The 18644-nt window shown below is 43.2% G+C and overlaps 1 protein-coding gene across 2 annotated transcripts in view; it reads left to right on the top strand.

Moving 5' to 3' along the window:
- CAB39 (calcium binding protein 39) overlaps positions 1–18249 on the top strand; it is a 92712-nt gene extending 74463 nt beyond the window's left edge. For both annotated transcript variants that reach the window (XM_065930371.1, XM_065930370.1), the window contains 4 exons: positions 7169–7228; positions 10941–11006; positions 14465–14608; positions 15657–18249. In XM_065930371.1, coding sequence (XP_065786443.1) covers positions 7169–7228; positions 10941–11006; positions 14465–14608; positions 15657–15845 — 459 coding nt within the window. In that variant the 3' untranslated portion in view covers positions 15846–18249. The remainder of the gene's footprint in view (positions 1–7168; positions 7229–10940; positions 11007–14464; positions 14609–15656) is intronic.
- The last annotated feature ends 395 nt before the right edge of the window (positions 18250–18644 follow it).

Below are 18644 nucleotides of genomic sequence, written 5' to 3'. Positions count from 1 at the left end.
GACAGATCACCCTGTTGTGAACAGGCCCAAGGGCACAGTGAGCTGCTCTCTCCCATCTCATGCTCAGGCCCGAGCTGCTTATTAAACTCAGGGTGGAGAAGGTGCAGAATCTCCAGCAGCGTCCCTCCCTCCCCTGCCTGCCTTAGCCCTTTATGTGTGTTTGTATAAATTAAAGACACGTGATATGGCATCAGTGTACGGCATACACATTTGTTTTGAATTGCAAGGTTCTGTGCTGTTTAAAGTATGTGAATAAAGCAGTGATGTTTATTAGCGCTTTTTACAGTAAGAGCAAGCCTTTATGGGCTCTTGTTGTTCAGTCACCAAGTCATGCCCCAGTCTTTGTGACCCAATGAACTGCAGTCCACTAGGCTTCCCGCCCTTCTCTGTCTCCCAGGTTTGCGCAGACTCATGTCTCTTGAGTCAGTGATGCCGTCTAACTGTCTCATCCTCTGTGTGATATGTTAACATTCCCTTACATACAATGTCTGACCTCATAAGTGAGTATTTAGAACTGCAATTTCAATATATTCAGAATTTAATAGTCTAACATAGACTACTGTGCTTACAAACCATAAACACTTGTTACAGTGAGAAGCGGCCACTATTATTGTGAAGGTTCAGTTTTATGTGTAAAGACCCATTTAGACAATGAGCACGTGCCTTGGTCTTTGAATAAAATGTGTTCCTCCAATAGAATGAACACCCTTAAAATAGGGTGAAAGCCTGGAAGCCTGGGGTTTCACATTGAATGAGAATAATGTGAAAGGTGCCTAGGGATTATTAAAGATGTCAGAAACCTTAGGTACGACCTCAGTTATTTATATGTTAATGTACAAAGCAAGGGCTTCCCAGTTGGTTTACTGGTAAAGAATCCACCTGCCAATGCAGGAGATGCCTGTTCGATCCCTGGGTCGGGAAGATCCCCTGGAGGAAGAAATGGCACTCCAGTACTCTTGCCTGTAAAATCCCATGGACAGAGGAGCCTGGCAGGCTACAGTCCATGGGGTTGCAAAAAGTCGGACACAGTTGAGCAACTGAGCACACACACATATGCAAAGCAAAATGAAATGACTTTGAGATTATAACGTGGAGTGGCAAACATGACATCTTAGCTATCACTGCACTGGTGGGTTGGGACTCATGTTTGGGACATAATGATGGAAGGGGACACCCGTTGAGAAGCAGCAGACCTGTTAGGAGGGAGGTGCAGCCGCACCAGGTGTCAGGAAGGGATGCTCCTGCGTGGGAAGCAGACCGGAAGCCCGAGCGCAGGACCCTGGGAGGAGGAGGGCGGGGGCAGAGGAGAGGAGCAGCAGTGGTCTGGGAGAGTTCAGCTGGACCGCCTGACCAAGAGGACACGAGGGACGTGCTCCTAGCACAGATGGCACAGCTGAGGTGAGTGACCTGCTCACTCTGCAAGAAACGTGAGTCCCAGTCTCTGACGGTCTGATTGGCCTTGCTGATAATCCCATCTCAGTTAGGATTACCTCTTTGAATGAAATTGTCACCAAGAAGAAAAATGGTGATGGAATCACTGTGGGTAAAGCACCCCTGCTGGGTCCTGGCCAGAGACGGAGAGACTGAGCAGAGTCAGGCAAGTGTTCTCTGCCTGAAGAAGGGACACTTGAGAGACCTGCTAGGATTCTCAGGGTGAGCTCTAGAGGAGAGGGCTCTAGAGCAGTGAGGATGGGCTTGGCTCCTGTGTCTCAGCACCTCCTGATAGAAGGGGAGAGCCTAAAAAAAAAAAAAAAAAAGAAGGGGAGAGCCTGCCAAGAAGCAAGAGGAAGTAGGGCCCAGAACGAAGATGTTTCAGGAGAGGCACAGGCCTGTCAAACAGACTGAAGCTCCCTCCCCACCCTTCCTTAAGTCTGGTCAGGGCAGGGCTGGTCTGACCTCCATGCCAGAGGTGCTGATAAGGGAAGGAGGTTGCTCCTCTTCGGTTTGCTGGTGGCCTCTTGGCAGAGGACACTTTTATAATGGAAAAAATAGATCCTTGGTTCATGCTCTCCTTTGAGAATGACCAGAGCTACCTTCCCAGAAAATGCACTTCACACACAAAAATTTTCAAACAAATGCAGCTCATCCATAACCCTGGACGAAGAGGAACAGGTGCTGAGTCTTAAAAGGAAATTAAAACTACCTGCTCGAAATATGTCTACAGTTCAGAGCTCGAATGAATGGGATACTGAGACAGTAAATCGGTGGCCAATTATTTGTTCGTGATTTTTTTAAAAGAGGAATTAAGGAGACGAGGAGGGGTATCAGAAGGCCAACAAATATATTTCCCATTTTCCAGAGTAAAAGAAGGTAGACTCCCCAGAGAGGCTGGTGGAGCTTGGAGCTTGATATTATACCTGTGTAAGGTTCTAGAAAATATTACTGCTAAAGAGATGATTTCTGAGCATTTTGGAAAGGAAACCATGTACCCACAGCCAGCATGGATTCACTAAGAGTAAGTTCAGTCATACTAATCTCATAGACACGTATAGATCAGGGGGTGAAGGACTTGGCTGCCTGGGGTCAGCTCCCTGCTCTGAGACTGATTATTCCTGTCTTTCCATCTGTCAGAATGTAGGTGACAATACGAGTATGTCCAGGTTATTGGTTCCTCAATAGTCTATGTGCAGAGAACAGTAGCTATTAGAATTATTCCTTTATATATTAGATGTTGAAAGTCTGTTAAAACAGACCTGTAAAACAATGAAAAACTAGGAGCTGGATGGAGTTTCAGGTTAGCAATTCATAATTAATTGAACACCATATCCATAAGGTGCCAGAAAATGGATTGCCACCATCCTGGAGAGAAATTTTTAGTGGATTTGTCTTCACTTAGCACAGCCGAAGATTGTTATTAAAGACTCAGATAAAAGGTGGCAACAAATGTATGCCGCAAAGGAATAGAAAGCAGATAGATCCAGAAATAAGGCTTCATAAAAATCCAGAGATGCCAGAATATATAACAGGTTGAAGTTAAGTACAGATAAACTGAGGTCTTCAACACAACTTTGTAAAGCAATTATCCTCCAATTAAAAAAATTTTGAAGTATTAAAAAACCCACAAAAGCTGAGGTCTTCCACCTGAGGACCCAGCTTTGTAAATATGAGATGTGAGAATAAGGCATGATAACAGGAGGTTATACTAAATGTAGTCAATACACAGTGAAATAATGACTAAAATGTAGGTAACTTCATATCATATTCAAACTACCTTGTGAAGGAGGTATTGTTATTATCTTCTTTACACATGAGGAAATGGGAACCTAGAAAAATGTTGGATGAAGTTGGACAATAAATGGGGAAGCCAGAATTTGAACCCAGGCAATCTGAGTGGAGAGCTGACCCTGAGTAAACAAAATTCTGTGTAAGTCCAGTAAAATTAAACAGTATGTTGATGCTGCCCCAGAGCTACCTGTGGCTAACAAAACGTGTGACCTAAGGAGCTGCTGCTGGTCTCGCCCCGCTATAAGCTTGTAAGGTAGCAATAGCACACGTGGTCCAGGCACTGTGCTTGAAGACGCACAGAGACAATAGATGACTTTCAGAAGACAGTAGATGGTGAGGGGGACTCAGAACCTGTCCCTGGAGGTGTGGTTAAAGGAACAAGACACACTTAACCTGGAGAGGAGAAGACTCGGTAGGGACTTGCCACGAGAGCGCTGCTTGTATTTAAAGTGGATCCTCAAGGAAATGCATTCCACCTAGTTTTGTGACTCTTGACAGATTTCTGGGGTTAGGTTAGGTTTTAACTCTAGCACAGGAGGATCTTTCTAACTTTTGGAGCTCCAAAGGTAAACCACACAGTTGGAAGAATTGAATCTCTTGTCTTCGGACATAGACAGTCGTCAAGTACAACATTGGGCCAGACGGCTTGTCGAGGCTCTGTGAAAATGAGCCCCCTGGGTTAGCAGCATTTCTTCAGGGATTCCAGGGCCATCTTTGTCACATGACCTTTGGGAGCCAAAATTCACATAACTTGTAGGAGTGTTTTTAATTCAGTCCACCCTGAAAGTTGGCTGCTCCATCTGCTGGACTTGGGAGATGACCTCTGACCTGTCTCTGGATCATGCCAGGGCTTGGCCATATGGGAATTTAGATAGGTTGGGAAGTCAGACCTCATGTTCTTTTGTGTCCCCTGCTGGCTGAGCCGGCTACTCTGCTGATCTGGACTACGTGCACCCTGTCATCTCTGCCAGTCGCTCACCAGATTTCGACTACATGACTGCTTCCCTTTGTTTTCTAAAGTCTATCGGTCTCTGTGCCCGCCCTGCCTCATCTCCACACACAGCCCACAGCCTGGTTTGAGCTTGCCAAGCTCTTGGCTCTAGTCCCGAGGGTAGGGTTTTTTCCCGTTGTTCAGGAGAGAGACGCTCTGCCCAAGTCCCCACCTCCTCTTTTCCCAGCTTAGTATCAGCCTTTTTCCTCTGTGCCGGCTCTCAAGAATTACACCTTCCCTCCTAATGTTTTACTGTCTGCTCCAGGCCCTGGCCTGGCTTTTATTAGGAAGGACGTCCCTCCCCCGATGCACTGGCGTCAGGCTCCTGCTTGAGCGGTCTCAGCAACCCCTTTCCAGTCTCTCTCCTCCCCCAAGGCCCCGGAGATGTGATCCCTAGGTTGGCAGTGGTTTCCTGAGCCTCCTGGTCTGTCTGAACCGAATGATAACAGGTAGAATCTCTGATGAGGGGGTACTGGACGTTCCCCCTTGCTGTGTGTGGCCCAACTGCGAGCCTCTTGCTCCTACTGGAAATACAGCTCTCAGGATAAACAGTCACCTTGCTCAGACCAAAAAGAAAAACGCTTATACAGCATGTTCAGAATCTTTGCTATTCAGAAAAACACTGTCTGCCTCCCTGTACCTGAGAATCCAACCCCAGTGGAGAGCCGTTGCCTCTGAGATGCCTCCTTTCTCTTTGGTCAGATCGTGACAGAGCGGTGAGCACTTGGTTCCTAGCCCTGTACTGGCTCCTCCAGAAAGACTTCACCACACAGTAGATGAGACCCTCAGTCTTACATGGATCCAGACACAGCAGTCTTTAAATTTGCTTATTCGTTGTTCATTCCGCAAGTCTCTTGACTGCTTGCTCATATTGGGTGCTGTTCTTTAGGTTCTGGGGATCAGCAGTGATCTTTTTCATTTGTTTGTTTTCAGGAGTTTTTTGTTTTGTTTTTTTTTTTTGGCCGTGCTGCGAGGCTTGCAAGATCTTACCTCCTTGACCAGGGCTCAAACCAGGGCCCCCTGCAGTGGAAACATGAAGTCCTAACCACTTGACCACCAGGGAACTCTGGTTTAGCAGTGATCTGCCCAGACAAGCCCCTGCCCCTGAGGTCCTAACTCAGGGGAGAGCTGTCATAGACCACATGTTACAGACATAGCACTTTACATTGACAGTAGCATGTTAGAGGCAGGACACTATTTAACAAGCGTTTTTGATATATTGCCTTAAAGTTCTTACGTTCCTCTCTCCTTCACATATGACTCTATGGGACAATATGTTAAGATAATATAAATTCTTCTAGCCGCACCATCTCCTCCTTCCCCATATTTCTTCCCAGATTCTTGAAGTTACTCACTCCAGGTTTTCTCTTTTTGCCTGGTTAATCCCAAAGGGACACTTGGGGAAAATTGGGTAGGCCTTCCATAGGCATAGGATGGATACCCTATCCAGCAGTTTGAACACCTGTAAATCTTTGGGGTGGGGTTAGAAGCCTAAAAACGTTCTTCAAAGATTGATTAATGTGATGTGTTCCCAAACATGTTTCTGAATCCTGTTGGTTCATTCATTTATTTATTAAATATTAAGCTCTTACTATGTGCTGGTTACTGCATAGGTGCTGGGAATTCAGAGATCAGTAGAAATAGACATGACCTTGTGTTTATAGAATTTATTGCCTACCCTGAGAGAAATGTTAAGAACATAATCCCACAGATGTCAGGTCATAATTGTGACCATGCTTTGGTGCTGGTGACCAGTCAGGAAGGGTTCCCCAGGGAGGCGGTGTGTGTGTGTCAAGGTCTGAAGATAGGAAGTAACTGGGCCAGGGGCAAGCCCTGTGCAGAGAAGGACTTTCAGTGCAGGATGCTAGTGAGCAGACATCAGGAAAACTCCCTCCAAAACCCTCTGAAACCTGAGGGGTTCGTTTCCATGAGGGAATCAAACCTGCAGCCCTTTCCTCCTTTGTTGACCATGGAACATTCCTTAGGTCATTTCTCAGGACATACTTCAGGAAACACTAGTCATTGTAACCTAAACAGAGAAAACAAGTGAAGGAAAGTTGGTTCAGAGAAAGGGGATTATTGACACTGACCTCTCAGGTCAGCAGCTCTAAAGGAATTGTGCTCCTGAGTTCACTGAAGACGAATGGGCTGTTCTGCCGTCCCGTTTCCATTCTCTTCCCACCTGGTGCGTCCACGACTAGTTCATTGCTGACTTCTAGGTCCTTGAAAGTAGGGACCACCTCTTTTTGTCTTTGTAGCCCCAGCACCTAGAACTTTATCTGGCACATAGGAGATGTTTTCTGAATGAATGACCCTTGAGTGATTTCCAGGGACATTCATGGGGTCAGGTATAAGCTCTATTTCACAGAGATGCAGAATTGGACTCTACTATTCATAACTTTTGGTTTTATATGTTTGCAGCATGAGTCTGCTTACTTTGGAGCTAATGATTTTATGATGGGGCTTTTAAAAGAGATCCTACCTCCGAAAAAATATAGCATTCAAGATGAAATTGAATGTTGAGGAGAAAACGAAACTGCCAGTACTTTTTCTAATAAAAGACATTTCTTCTTTCTCTACCAGGAGCAGTATGCTGTTGGGCTTTTTATCACAACTATTTACTTTTATTTCATTTCAGTTCTTGATTCCCTTTCTTTGAGTTTTTATGTCCATTGCCTTATAAGTTTGCTTTTTAATTTTTCCATCTAAGAGCTGTTAGACCTGTGACAATCATAATCATTACTCTAACAATTTCAAATTATTGATGATTTTATTTATTTTATTTATTTATAGAATCAACATTTTCAATACAATTCATGCTCAAATATTTTTAAGTGTAGTAATTTTTGACAACAGTTTTTATCAAGTCAAATGGCATGGAATTTTAAGATTCTCTTTTCTAAAAGAACTTGAATGCCAAACAAGTGTAAAAAGTATGTTTTCTTTTTCTAGGATTTACTTACAAGACATAAATTGCTCAGTGCGGAATTTTTGGAACAACATTATGATAGAGTAAGTATGTGAAACTCTGTTTTAAAATAACACACTGTAAGTTTTGTTACCAGAAATGAAAGCTTTTAATTAGATTTTGTACCAGAAGATTTATTTTGGAAATATGTTTTTAATTGGTGCTGTAATCACTTCTCTATGAAAACCGAGGTAGAGAGCGTCACTTGGTCAGAAGCAGAATTTTCTTTCTGATGACAAACTGCCCTTTGCATCTTTTCTTGCTTTAGAAGAGGAAAATAAAGCACTTTGCTGCTGAATGATAATACACAGTTAAGATAAAGAGAAAATTACTATGTGGCTTCTTCTCTTCCCCATACTTCCCGTCCATTGCTCACATCCCAGCTGCCTACAGAGACAGGGACTCCACAGCAGTGGGTGAGCAGAGCCCCAGCCTAGAGGACACAGCCGGTGGACGAGCAGTGTTCCCACTCTGCTGCTGGCTCCTGTGGCCGAGGCCGAGGCCCTCAATTCTGGAGGCTCAGGAGTCAGTCCTGATTTGTAAAGTAGGACGTTGGTTAGTTCAGCCATAAGGCCCGCTCCAGCTGGAGTTGATGTTAGACTTCCTGGTGATAGAACCCACAGAGGTTTGTGAGCAGGTCTGGGCGCTCTGATGACCTGGTTGCCCTTGATCATTATGACAGCAGGGTCACTCCTTCTCTCCCACATGTGTCGTCTCTGCTCCCCACGATGCCCACGAGCACTTCCTTGTGCTGCACTAGTTTAATTTCAGTGCTGTCCCAAACTGTGTAGGTGCTCCTGGAGAAGTTACCGTGATTACAAGCCATTTAAAATTTCTATCTCTCCTCTAAAATTTGGCTTAGTTTTTCATTCTTCCACTACTTATTTGAATTTTTAAAATCCTAAGTTTTGTTAATACTTCATTATTCACTATTCAACTAGCTTTTCTTTTCAGGGGGGTGGGAGGGCAGTTTGGCTCCGTCTCAGCTTGTGGGATCCTAGTTCCCCAACCAGGGATTGAATCTGTGCCCTCGATGTAAAAAGTGTGGAGTCCCGGCCACTGGACCACCAGGAAATTCCCTGTGCTGTGCAGCTAAGTTAGAAGATTCTTGGAGGCAGAGCTTATGCTTTCTAGTTCTTCCATGTTCCTTTTCCCGTCTTACCCTCCCACTAGGAGTAACATCATAACACAGTGCAGAGTCCACAGTAATTCCCTCAGAAGTAGCATCATCGATGGCTTAAGCATCAATGGTCATTTATTTTTTCCCATGTACACTGGGATGTAGGGGTGTTTTTTCCATGTGTTTGCTAGTTTTAGTCGGAAGCACAGTCATTTTGTCAGTGCCTTTTGCAGTAGTTAGAAGCGTGGGCTTCAGCGCCACACTGTGGAGTTTAGCTCCCAGTCCCAGCTTCACCGTGTGCTTTCCTGACCCTCTGTACCTGTAGGATCCTCAGCTCTACGAGAAGGCTCATAACAGCACCTTCTTACTACTGCTAGGTTGCTGTGAGGATTAGGTAAGAATGTGTCGGGTTGCAAGGCACGGTGCCTGGAACACAGTAAGCATTTAATAAGCATTAACAAATTGTTTTTATTAAAACATGATCGCAAAAGTTTTTATAATTAAGCATACAAGTGTCTTAATTTAAAGCCTGCCAATGATATTTCCAAGAAATTTACTATAGGCAATGATGTCACTTTAATTTTGCAATAAAATATTTTCCTATGTGTTATTAATGGGTGACATTGGTTATCAGGATTTTAGAAAGCGTATGTGCAGCAGCTAACTGAAATAGATATGTAAATATATGTATGTATGTAGGTATACAGTGCAGTCAGATCTGAGAGAGGAGAAGGAAAGGGGAGATACGAGCAGTTTAAATTAAGCCAAATGTGGAGTTATCACACAAAGACACGTGCTCTAAAGTCTGTGCACTTTGGTTCTGAGCTTTCTAATAATCAAAACATAGAGGGAAACAAAACCATTAAAAGATCACAGTGTCTGTGAAGCTTGTTCAAAAGAAACAGCCTTTTCTAGCACTGGGACGTGAAGCACATTTCTCCCATTGGAGGTCTTAGGAGTTGAGTTGCAGCGTCATGGAGTTGACGCCATCCCTGAGGGTGACTCTGCAGTGAAGAAGCGGCTGAACTGAAGTGCGGCTCACGGAGAGCAAGTCTCTGAGGAACCCAGACAATGCCAGTCATTTGTCTGTCCTAGTCCTTTACTGCTGACCCAGGGCTGAGATCTAACCAAACAGTTCTCCTTGAGAATAATCTCCTACAACCAAGCTTACCCTAAAAATTATGCGGCAGAAAATCTTAACTTGCATGTTCTGTCAAGAACTTGAGGTGTTCCTGTGTTACTGATCAAAGGCGGATCTGACTGTTTCAATCATGGCTTGATGATCGTTAGAGGAAAAGGTAGGGGTAACAGCCACCTCTGAAGAGAGAAGTCTAACTCCCTTGCATACTATATAGAGGGTGATCCTGCCTCTGCCCAGAGATAAAAGAATGGATGCAGGGGCGGTTCTGGGTTAGTGCTAAAACCTCTTCTGTAAGGGGCCAGCCAGAGAGCAAATATTTGAGGCTTCGTGGCTGCTCAGTCTTGGTCAACTTTCCTGTCAGTTCTCCCGCAGAGGCAGCCATAAACAGTTCATAAACGAATTTATTTACAATACGCAAATGAACATGGCTGTATTCCAGTAAAACTTGTATAAAAACAGACAGTGGGTTGGATATAGCCCATGCGCTAGAGTTTGTCAACCCCAGCTCTAAACCTCAGATGAATGACTGATGAGGACCCATCATAAAGCAAAGGCAGAAGTAGTCTGAGTGTGGACAGAATACGCAGCAGGCATCCTCAACCACCCAGCACAGCCAGGGACAAGTCTCAGTAATGTACTGACACCCAGCAGCATCACACTAGTAATGCAACCTTTTGCAACTTTAGAAGCCTGTCCATAGTTCAGACAAATAAAAAGCTAACTGGCCCACTCAGCTAGCTTTTGAGAAGGGAGGCCCTGCCGCCTGTGTGTCCCCCACCTCCTTACTGTCCTCTGCTTCTGCTCCTTACCCTTCCAGGGACACGGTTTTTGTCAGCAAGCCCCAGTTTGTAAATCTAGTGGACCCTCGTCAGCTCTTCAGTCTGTATCATTTTGCGTTTTCCAGGTCTTCAGTCTTGTTGTGTTCTTCTGTTTTTATCCCCAGAGTGTCTCTTCTCCACAAAAATCTCTTTCATTATTCAAGTTGAGCTCAAGTCCTACCGTTTGTGGGACACGTACCTAACAGTGCTGAATTTCTCTCTCTTCTATTCTTAATTATTTTCTTGCTTTGAAAGAACAGATAGCTTTTCTCTTTGTGGTTGTGCTTTGGACTAGTTGAATTGTAAATATATATATGAATTGTAAATATATATATATATTCATATATATATATGAATTTTCTAATTCAACACCAGGAAGTGAGAACAGTGGGGTGGGGAGGTGGGGAAGGGAGTAAGTTGTGTGTATCTGAAGTTTGGGTGACAGAAGAGATATAAGCTCTGTACACACTTCTCTGGAGCTTGGAGAGGGCCAGCCCAGGAGCCTTTTTCATGGCAGTAACCAGCGGATATCACTCTAGGGTGAGTGTGAAACGGACGGGAGGAGCAGGGCTTGGGCAGAGATTGGCCTCTGTGCTGTTAGAAGTGTGTGCTCAAGCTTTTCAGTGTTATCTTCTGCTCTTAAAAAAACCTCTGATGTGTGTTTTCTTGTCTTTTAGTTCTTCAGTGAATATGAGAAGTTACTTCATTCAGAAAACTATGTGACAAAAAGACAGTCACTCAAGGTATGACAGACCATCTGAGTCGTTCATTTCTCTCCACCCCTTGTTTGAAACGTGTATGGGTCCCAGACCTTTACAGGAAACAGGCATGTGTCCCTGGCCGAGATTTTTGTGGAAAGGAGCAGGGCTCAGCAGTGGGTCACCTGGGGCACCCGCTCCAGCTCACCTCCTTGTGTGTTAGAGATACCAAAATAGAACATGCAGAATTTTGAAGAGAATCTGATCTCCAAGTGATGAAGTTCTTTAGGTTTTGGAGCCTTATTTTTAAAACTTAGAATTGTTAGCACTGAGGTGAAGGCACCGCAGGTGTTGTGCTCCCAGGATTCTGCCCAGAGGGCCCCAGGCTTGCTGTGTGAGGGGAGGGGCGGCTGCCAGCGGTGACATGGGGAACCAGGCGGCTTTGGCTGCTTTATGTCAAAATAGGATGTGGACAGTTCCATTTGAAACTTAAATAAAGACTTAAAACTCTAGAACAGGGGTTGGCAAGCCCATGAGCCACATCCAGCCCACTGCCTATTTTTGTAAATAAAATTCTGTTGGAACGCAGATGTACTTGTTCATTTATGTATTGTCTGTGGCTGTTTTGGCTACAATAGCAGATTTGAGTGGTTGCCTCAGACACTTTATGGGTAGCAAAGACGTTAGTATTTCCTGTCTTGCTCTTTACAGAGCGTTAGTTAACCCTTTCTCTAGAAAATTCTTAACTGCAGTTAATAAATGTATACCCATGTATACCCTTCCTTCTGTCAGGAAGTGGTCCTGACAGGAGTTACAGATGGATCACAAAGGATTTGTAGGCAGAAATTTGCAATTCCATTTGTGTTTTTTGCCAGGTCCACTTCAAATTCTTCTCTGCCCAGAGCGCTTCCCCACAGAGATATCTGAATTTATTTTAATCAAGACACTCCATTCCGCCTGCTGCTGTTCCCATGGGGATATCACTCTTCTACACTTTGTCTTTCTGTGGAAATTGACTAAAGAACATTAGGAACATTCCCAAAAGATACCTTTCCCCTGACTAGCTAGTTCCCTCGTTTTCCTTAAGGCCATAAGGAATATGTCACTGCTACAGCGCTCCGTCAGGTGGAGCCTGGCCTCCCAGGCATCCTTTGGTCCAGTGTCGGGGCCCTTAGCCTGGTCTCCATTTGCAGGCATGCTGACTGGGCAGTCGCCGGGGGTTGTGAGAGCTGATAGGGACAATCCTTCATGTTCGGTGGACGTAGTACATCGTTCCTCCCTGTGCGTCGGTGTAACCTAGTGCAGGCTCCCCTGAGAGCCTTACGGAGAGGCCACCCTCTGCCAGGAACCTCCATATCCAAGGGCCTCTTCCCCCGTTGGATGCACTCAGTATTTTCTGAGGCTAAGGAGGCTAGAGAGGTTTGTCTTGGATACTAGCTTCCAGGACTGATATCTCCTGGGTAGCAGGGCGGGGCGGGGGGAGGGGTGGTTCTTAATTGGCAAATCAGAAGACTTGGACCAAATGCAGAATTCTTGGGCTGCTTAGATAGGAGAAAGACTTTCAACACCTTCTCACACTTCAGAATTACCAACATGAAAGGAAGGTGATGACTGCCACTTGTGAGACCTTAGTAATGGATATGAAGCCAGTGTTTCATGCCTGCAGTTTCTCCTGAACACATGGAGAAATTTTGAGGACCAGTGGTACTCTAAACATGTATTTTAATTTGTACTCCGTTTTTTGCAGCCACATTGGCATTTATTTATCCCTGTATTTATTTAAATTTGAATTCCCTGTACCAGATTTTCAGGGGGGTTTTTTGCCATGCTGTGTGGCTTGTGGAATCTTAGTACCGCGACCAGCAATTGAACCCTGGCCCTCAGCAGTGAGAGTGCAGAGTCCTAACCACTGGACTGCCAGGGTTTTATTTTTAATAAAACTGGCCTGACATTTTTAAATTTTTACATCCAAAGAAATTTTTTAAATTACTGGTTACCCTCCCCTAGATAATCAAGCTGAAATGAGCCATTTTCAGTATCTCTGGTTTGTGTGACAGAAAATGAACACTGGGTAAATCTGTACACACTTAATGCTAACTTCTGAGCCTCTGAAAGAGTAAATACTGGGTTTCTTACTTTGAAAGTTGTAGATTTTGTGATTCGGATCGGTGTGAAACCTGTCTGAGCTTTTGAATTCTTCCTCTAAATTCTTTATAAATCCTACACAGATCTGTTGTCCTGCACATCAGGTTGTTTTTGATTTCCTGTGATATGTTATTTATCTAGAGATCAGTTATCTGGAAACGTCAGGTATGTAGACATAGTCAGGAACCCAAAAAGGAATTAACAAAAGCAAGTAAACCATGGCAAAGTAGCTCTATCCATGTGTTTTTCTTCCCTTGGACCTCATTCCATGTCTCTTACTAGACTCAGGTCCACTGTGCTTTGCATGTATTCATGCTGTTATTTCTCACTGCACTGTCATAAGATACAGATAGCATCATCCACTCCCTTGTACAGATGATGAAACTGAAGCACAGAGAAGTTAAATAATGCGCTCAAGGAGATAGAGCTCACAAGGAGCAACACGGCAGGATCTGAACCCAGGCCGGCTGGTGCCGGGAGCCGGGCTGGGCGCCACTCTGGGGTGCCTCTGGGCCCCTGTCCCCCATGCGGTCATACATCTGCACACTAGTCCTTGACTGGAAGTTGGCACAGTGACAACATGAAGAGGTGACCGCTAGTTGCAGAAAAAGAAATCTAGAACAAGCAGGTTTGATTTTAAAATTAAGAGCTGATGTGGTATAATCAACTCCATAGAACTCAGTAAGCACAGACTTAACTGCAGCGACAGATTTTTTTTTTTTTTTAGCTTAATTAACGTCATTAGTGATATTATGGTGTCACTAAGAGAAGTTTAGAGTATCTTCAGGATACCTTGCTTAAGAAGGACCAGAAAAGTACTTGTTTTTATAAAGCTTTCTGAATCAGATAAGATAGAATGATGTTTGGCGTGTATAGGGGTAACTATATGGAAAGCTATCTACATGAAACCCTTTGTCCCATAAAGTTCAGATACATAAAAAATAGTAAAATTATTTTTAAATTTAGCTAAGGTTTATACTTATCCAGTAACTTATCTTCTGACCGCTTTCTTTGGTAGTTTCTTTTTACTGAGGTAACACAAATGCATATTTAAAGAATAGGTTCTGATAAGTCTCAGATTCTGAGCCAGATGTGACTTGAATGTGGTCATCTTCGGGGAGCAGTGTCAGACCCACCATAGGTTTAAACCCCAGAAGGAAAAGGAGGTGTCCAAGTAGCAAATAGGAAGTGCTCATTAGCTTTCAGGTCATAATTCAATTCATCCATCTTTTGAGTGCCTATTAATATTCCATGCTTAATAATATGATTATTTAATGAACTGTTTTTAAAACTTTGGTTTTACTTCAAATCTTAAATGATAATGGTGGAATAATGGGATAAACTGTTTATCTTCTCAGCTTCTCGGTGAACTCCTACTAGACAGACACAACTTCACGATTATGACAAAATACATCAGTAAACCTGAGAACCTCAAATTAATGATGAACCTTCTACGAGACAAAAGCCGTAACATCCAGTTTGAGGCCTTCCACGTTTTTAAGGTAGAGTACTAAAACCATAAACACTCGGTGTTCATCCCATTTTATTTGCAAGTTACTTGTTTTATTAGCTTCATTTTGGTAATCTGAGTGACACAGTTCCGTTCAGTCCATTTTCACAGTTGTGTGGTACAACATTTAAACAAAAATGGACTCAGAAACAGGGCATTTGTATTTGGGAATAAGAAAAGTTGATTTGCAGAGGAGTGTCACTTATCTTTGGCATCAGTTCAGTTCAGTTACTCAGTTGTGTCTGACTCTTTGCGACCCCATGGACTGCAGCACACCAGGCTTCCCTGTCCATCACCAACTCCCGGAGCTTGCTCAAACTCATGTCCATCGAGTCAGTGATGCCATCCAACCATCTCATCCTTTGTCGTTCCCTTCTCCTCCTGCCTTCAGTCTTTGCCAGCATCAGGGTCTTGTCCAGTGAGTCAGTTCTCCACATCAGCTCGTCTTTGGCAAGGAAGATTACTAATCCCGAAGTAAAGGGTAATGCATTTCTTAATGGTTTCCATGGATATTTTTGTTCTTAAAATCCATTCTGACCTGTGCCCAGAACTAACTTCTGCCCATTTTATTCTAAAATCAAAGTCTGTATTTAATACCAACTACAGAGATTCAGGCTTCCCTGGTGGACAGTAAAGTGTCTGCCTACAATGCGGGAGACCTGGGTTCGATCCCTGGGTTGGGAAGATCCCCTGGAGAAGGAAATGGCAACCCACTCCAGTACTCTTGCCTGGAAAATTCCATGGACAGAGGAGCCTTGTAAGCTACAGTCCATGGGGGTCGCAAAGAGTTGGACACGACTGTGTGACTTCAGAGTTTCAGAGCATGAGTAAACATGTCAGTCCTTTTCGTGCTTAAACATGCACTGCTTCCCTCCTTTTTTAATTGTAAAAATAAGGTCTTCCAAAGCAGACACCCCTGAATGAGCAGTCCTGACTTCAGCCCGGGCCCCAGGGGAGCCGTGGGCGTGGCCGCATGCGCTCTGCTGTCTGCAGTCTCCATGCGCCCTGTCCTGCAGCTGACGTTGATTCTCCCCGTGCAGGTGTTCGTAGCCAACCCCAACAAGACGCAGCCCATCCTCGACATCCTCCTCAAGAACCAAGCCAAGCTCATAGAGTTCCTCAGCAAGTTCCAGAATGACAGGACCGAGGATGAGCAGTTCAATGATGAGAAGACGTATTTAGTCAAACAGATCAGGGATTTGAAGAGACCAGCTCAGCAAGAAGCCTGATTTCCAATAAACATCGAAAAAATAAAATCCAAGTTCAGCGTCTGCTGTTAGCTATTCAGCATCAGGCACTGTTATCGATTCATGAGGAACATTACTGCTAATCTGCTGTTAAGTGAACGGTTTTCATTTTACCTTTTTTGATTTTTTGTTTGTTTGTTTGTTTTTTTAGTCCAAGTTGGAGAACGTAGCTGCTGCTTTCTTGCACACTAGAGCACACATGGACTTTTTCTTGATCTTTGTGTCATTTCAGAACTTAAAGACTTCGTTTGCTGTAGAAGTTCTGAACTTGGCTAGGTTCCTGAAGGCAAATGCATAGATGATAGTGTGTGTTAGGGGAAGAGGGCATTGATCTGATCAGAGTAAACCTGCCTGTTTGCCTTTATCTTTGTTAAAGATCTGAGCACGGATTCTGGGTAAGATTGTATGCCTTCACTCTTGGAAGATCGTGCAGAGCTTTATTTGAAATCCTAGGGGAACTGTATCCGAGATGGGAGCCCCTTGAGTGGATAAAGTTGACACACGAATAAATTGATACTGAAACTTAGCAACTTCTCAAAAGTGTGAAGCTTCATAAGGTCATAAGGAAAATGTATATATGCTTTTCACAGCTTTCTAGAATTTTTTGACATTTGATTTTCTTGAGACTTGTAAACCTGGATACGTTGAAGGGTATTTGTTAATTTTACTTTTTGAAGGTATTTTAAAACAGTAGAGCTAGCAACGACACCTCGCATTTCATTTCAACAGTGCTTACAGGTTTCTTTTGTATATAATTCTTAGAATGCTCATTTCTTTTAAATGATTTAATTTGTACAGCAGAGGAATGTTATTGTATTAGTATGTAACTATTACCTAATATTGAGTTTTTGCAAAAAATGAATGCTCATATGTAATTGAAATACTTCAGATCACCTGAAAATGCTGATTTAACATTTAAGTATCACAGCATTAAAAGAAAACGAAGTAAACCAGTCCTTTGTATTCAGTTATCTAATGGGGTGCCATCAATAGACTACAATACAGACCTGGAACTCAGCTACACCTTTTCCTGCATAATATTGGCCTTATTCATGTAAAATGAGTCAAGAGTTCTCCAGATCTATGAATGATACCAATTATGCTAAATTAACGCTGATTCTTTGTGTGTGGGGAGACCTCCTTAGAGCACCTTTTCTTTCTTAGAGTAAGTAATCCAGTACAATAGTTGTGAAACTGAATAATTAAAACTTTGGCTTCTCTTAGGAAAAGAAGAGTTCCTAGTCATAGGTGTCCTCCGGGGAAATTTATTTTTCTTAACGTCCTGTTCCTTGATGCTGCAAATTATCAGTATTTATAAAGTAACTGATCTTGCCCCACTTTTTGTTACTGTGGCCACGGCAGAACAGCGTCTCCTAGAATCTTTCTGTGTGAAGTTATCAGAATGGCGTCTGTTCATCTTAGTGACATGAAGACCACAGCTAACAACTTACAAGTCAGAGTTTGCCGGCTCGAATTCAGCATGGCTGTAGCTGATTAAGAAATTTATATAATTATTCTTTGCTAGCCTCTCTTACTAATTGAATTACTTAGCAGCCAGTAAAATGAGACTCCCAGTTGATGTTGCAACAGGCTTTAAAATCTCCTTCCAGGAGCACCATTTGGGAAAAGAGCCCCAGAAAATACAAATGTATTTTATTCTGTTTATTTGAAATAGTGGTCTTACATTTATAATTGGTTTTCCTGAGCCTGTCTTTACCAAAGTCTATGTAAAATATTCCAGGTTTTTTCTGTTGGAACTAAAGAAAGCAATCCAAACTCCTTGAAATGAAACTATCCAAGACATTTAGGAAGGCAGAGTTGGCTGTGATGCATCGTTCTGATTCGCGTGGTCCAGTGCTGGGTGTCTGGATTCGGGGTGCAAGCATTCATTATACCACATGGAAGAAAGGTTTCCTTGCCAAGCTGGTTCTTAGAACTCGAAACAGCAGCTTCCACTTTGGTGATGCTGTTGCAGCACTAGAGCCTTTGTGTGGAAGACAGTGAGGGGTGCAGCGTGTCAAAGAAAACACGGATGTGTTACTCTCGCATTAGAATCTGGGGATAGTTAAGACTTCTGGTTTTTTGTTGTTTTTAAACAAAAATGTGAAAACACTCAAAGTTAAAAAATTGCATTTGAAATTCTGATCATTTAATATATTCATGTTACCAAAACTATTATACTGGAAGTGGTTTCTTTTTGTGTTATAATTTTACATAAGTCAGTTACTCAATGTGATTTTTAACCCTTAAAAAAAAAGGTGGAGATGTATACAGTTGTTAACAATGCCTTGGAAGCATTTCCTTTCTCTTGAGGAAAAGTAAATTTCTTATCAGAATATCTGGCTGGCCCTGTAATTTAAATTAAAATAAAATTTTGGAGAAACAACATTGTCGGTTGTTTACATGATATCTTTAGATAACTGCGTTTGTGTCACTGTTAACAACCCGGTCAGGAGACACACTAGCACAAACTCTGTCACACAAACTGTAGCTGAGAACAGTTAATACACAAACCTCTAAGTCTTTTTTCCCCATTTGAGGTTCTATTTTTGGTGTCCACAATGTGGCTTTTCCCTTGGGCCATGTATAGCTCCCTGGCCCTGCCTTTCATAGTTAAGTATTAAGCCTTTTACTCGCCTCACTTCTCAGACCGTAGATCCTCTCTCTGGTTCTGTGACCCTTCATTATCAATATACTAAGATGAAACTGAGCACTCGGCAGGACTGCTTAGAAGTAGCCGGAGTGAAATCACAAAGAAGCTGCAAGCACCCTGGAAGCACA

Source organism: Muntiacus reevesi, chromosome 3, assembly GCF_963930625.1.
Source record: "Muntiacus reevesi chromosome 3, mMunRee1.1, whole genome shotgun sequence".
In the NCBI taxonomy this organism is placed as follows: Eukaryota; Metazoa; Chordata; class Mammalia; order Artiodactyla; family Cervidae; genus Muntiacus; species Muntiacus reevesi.
Note: the sequence above shows the minus strand (reverse complement) of the source record. Positions and strands in the feature narration are given on the sequence as shown.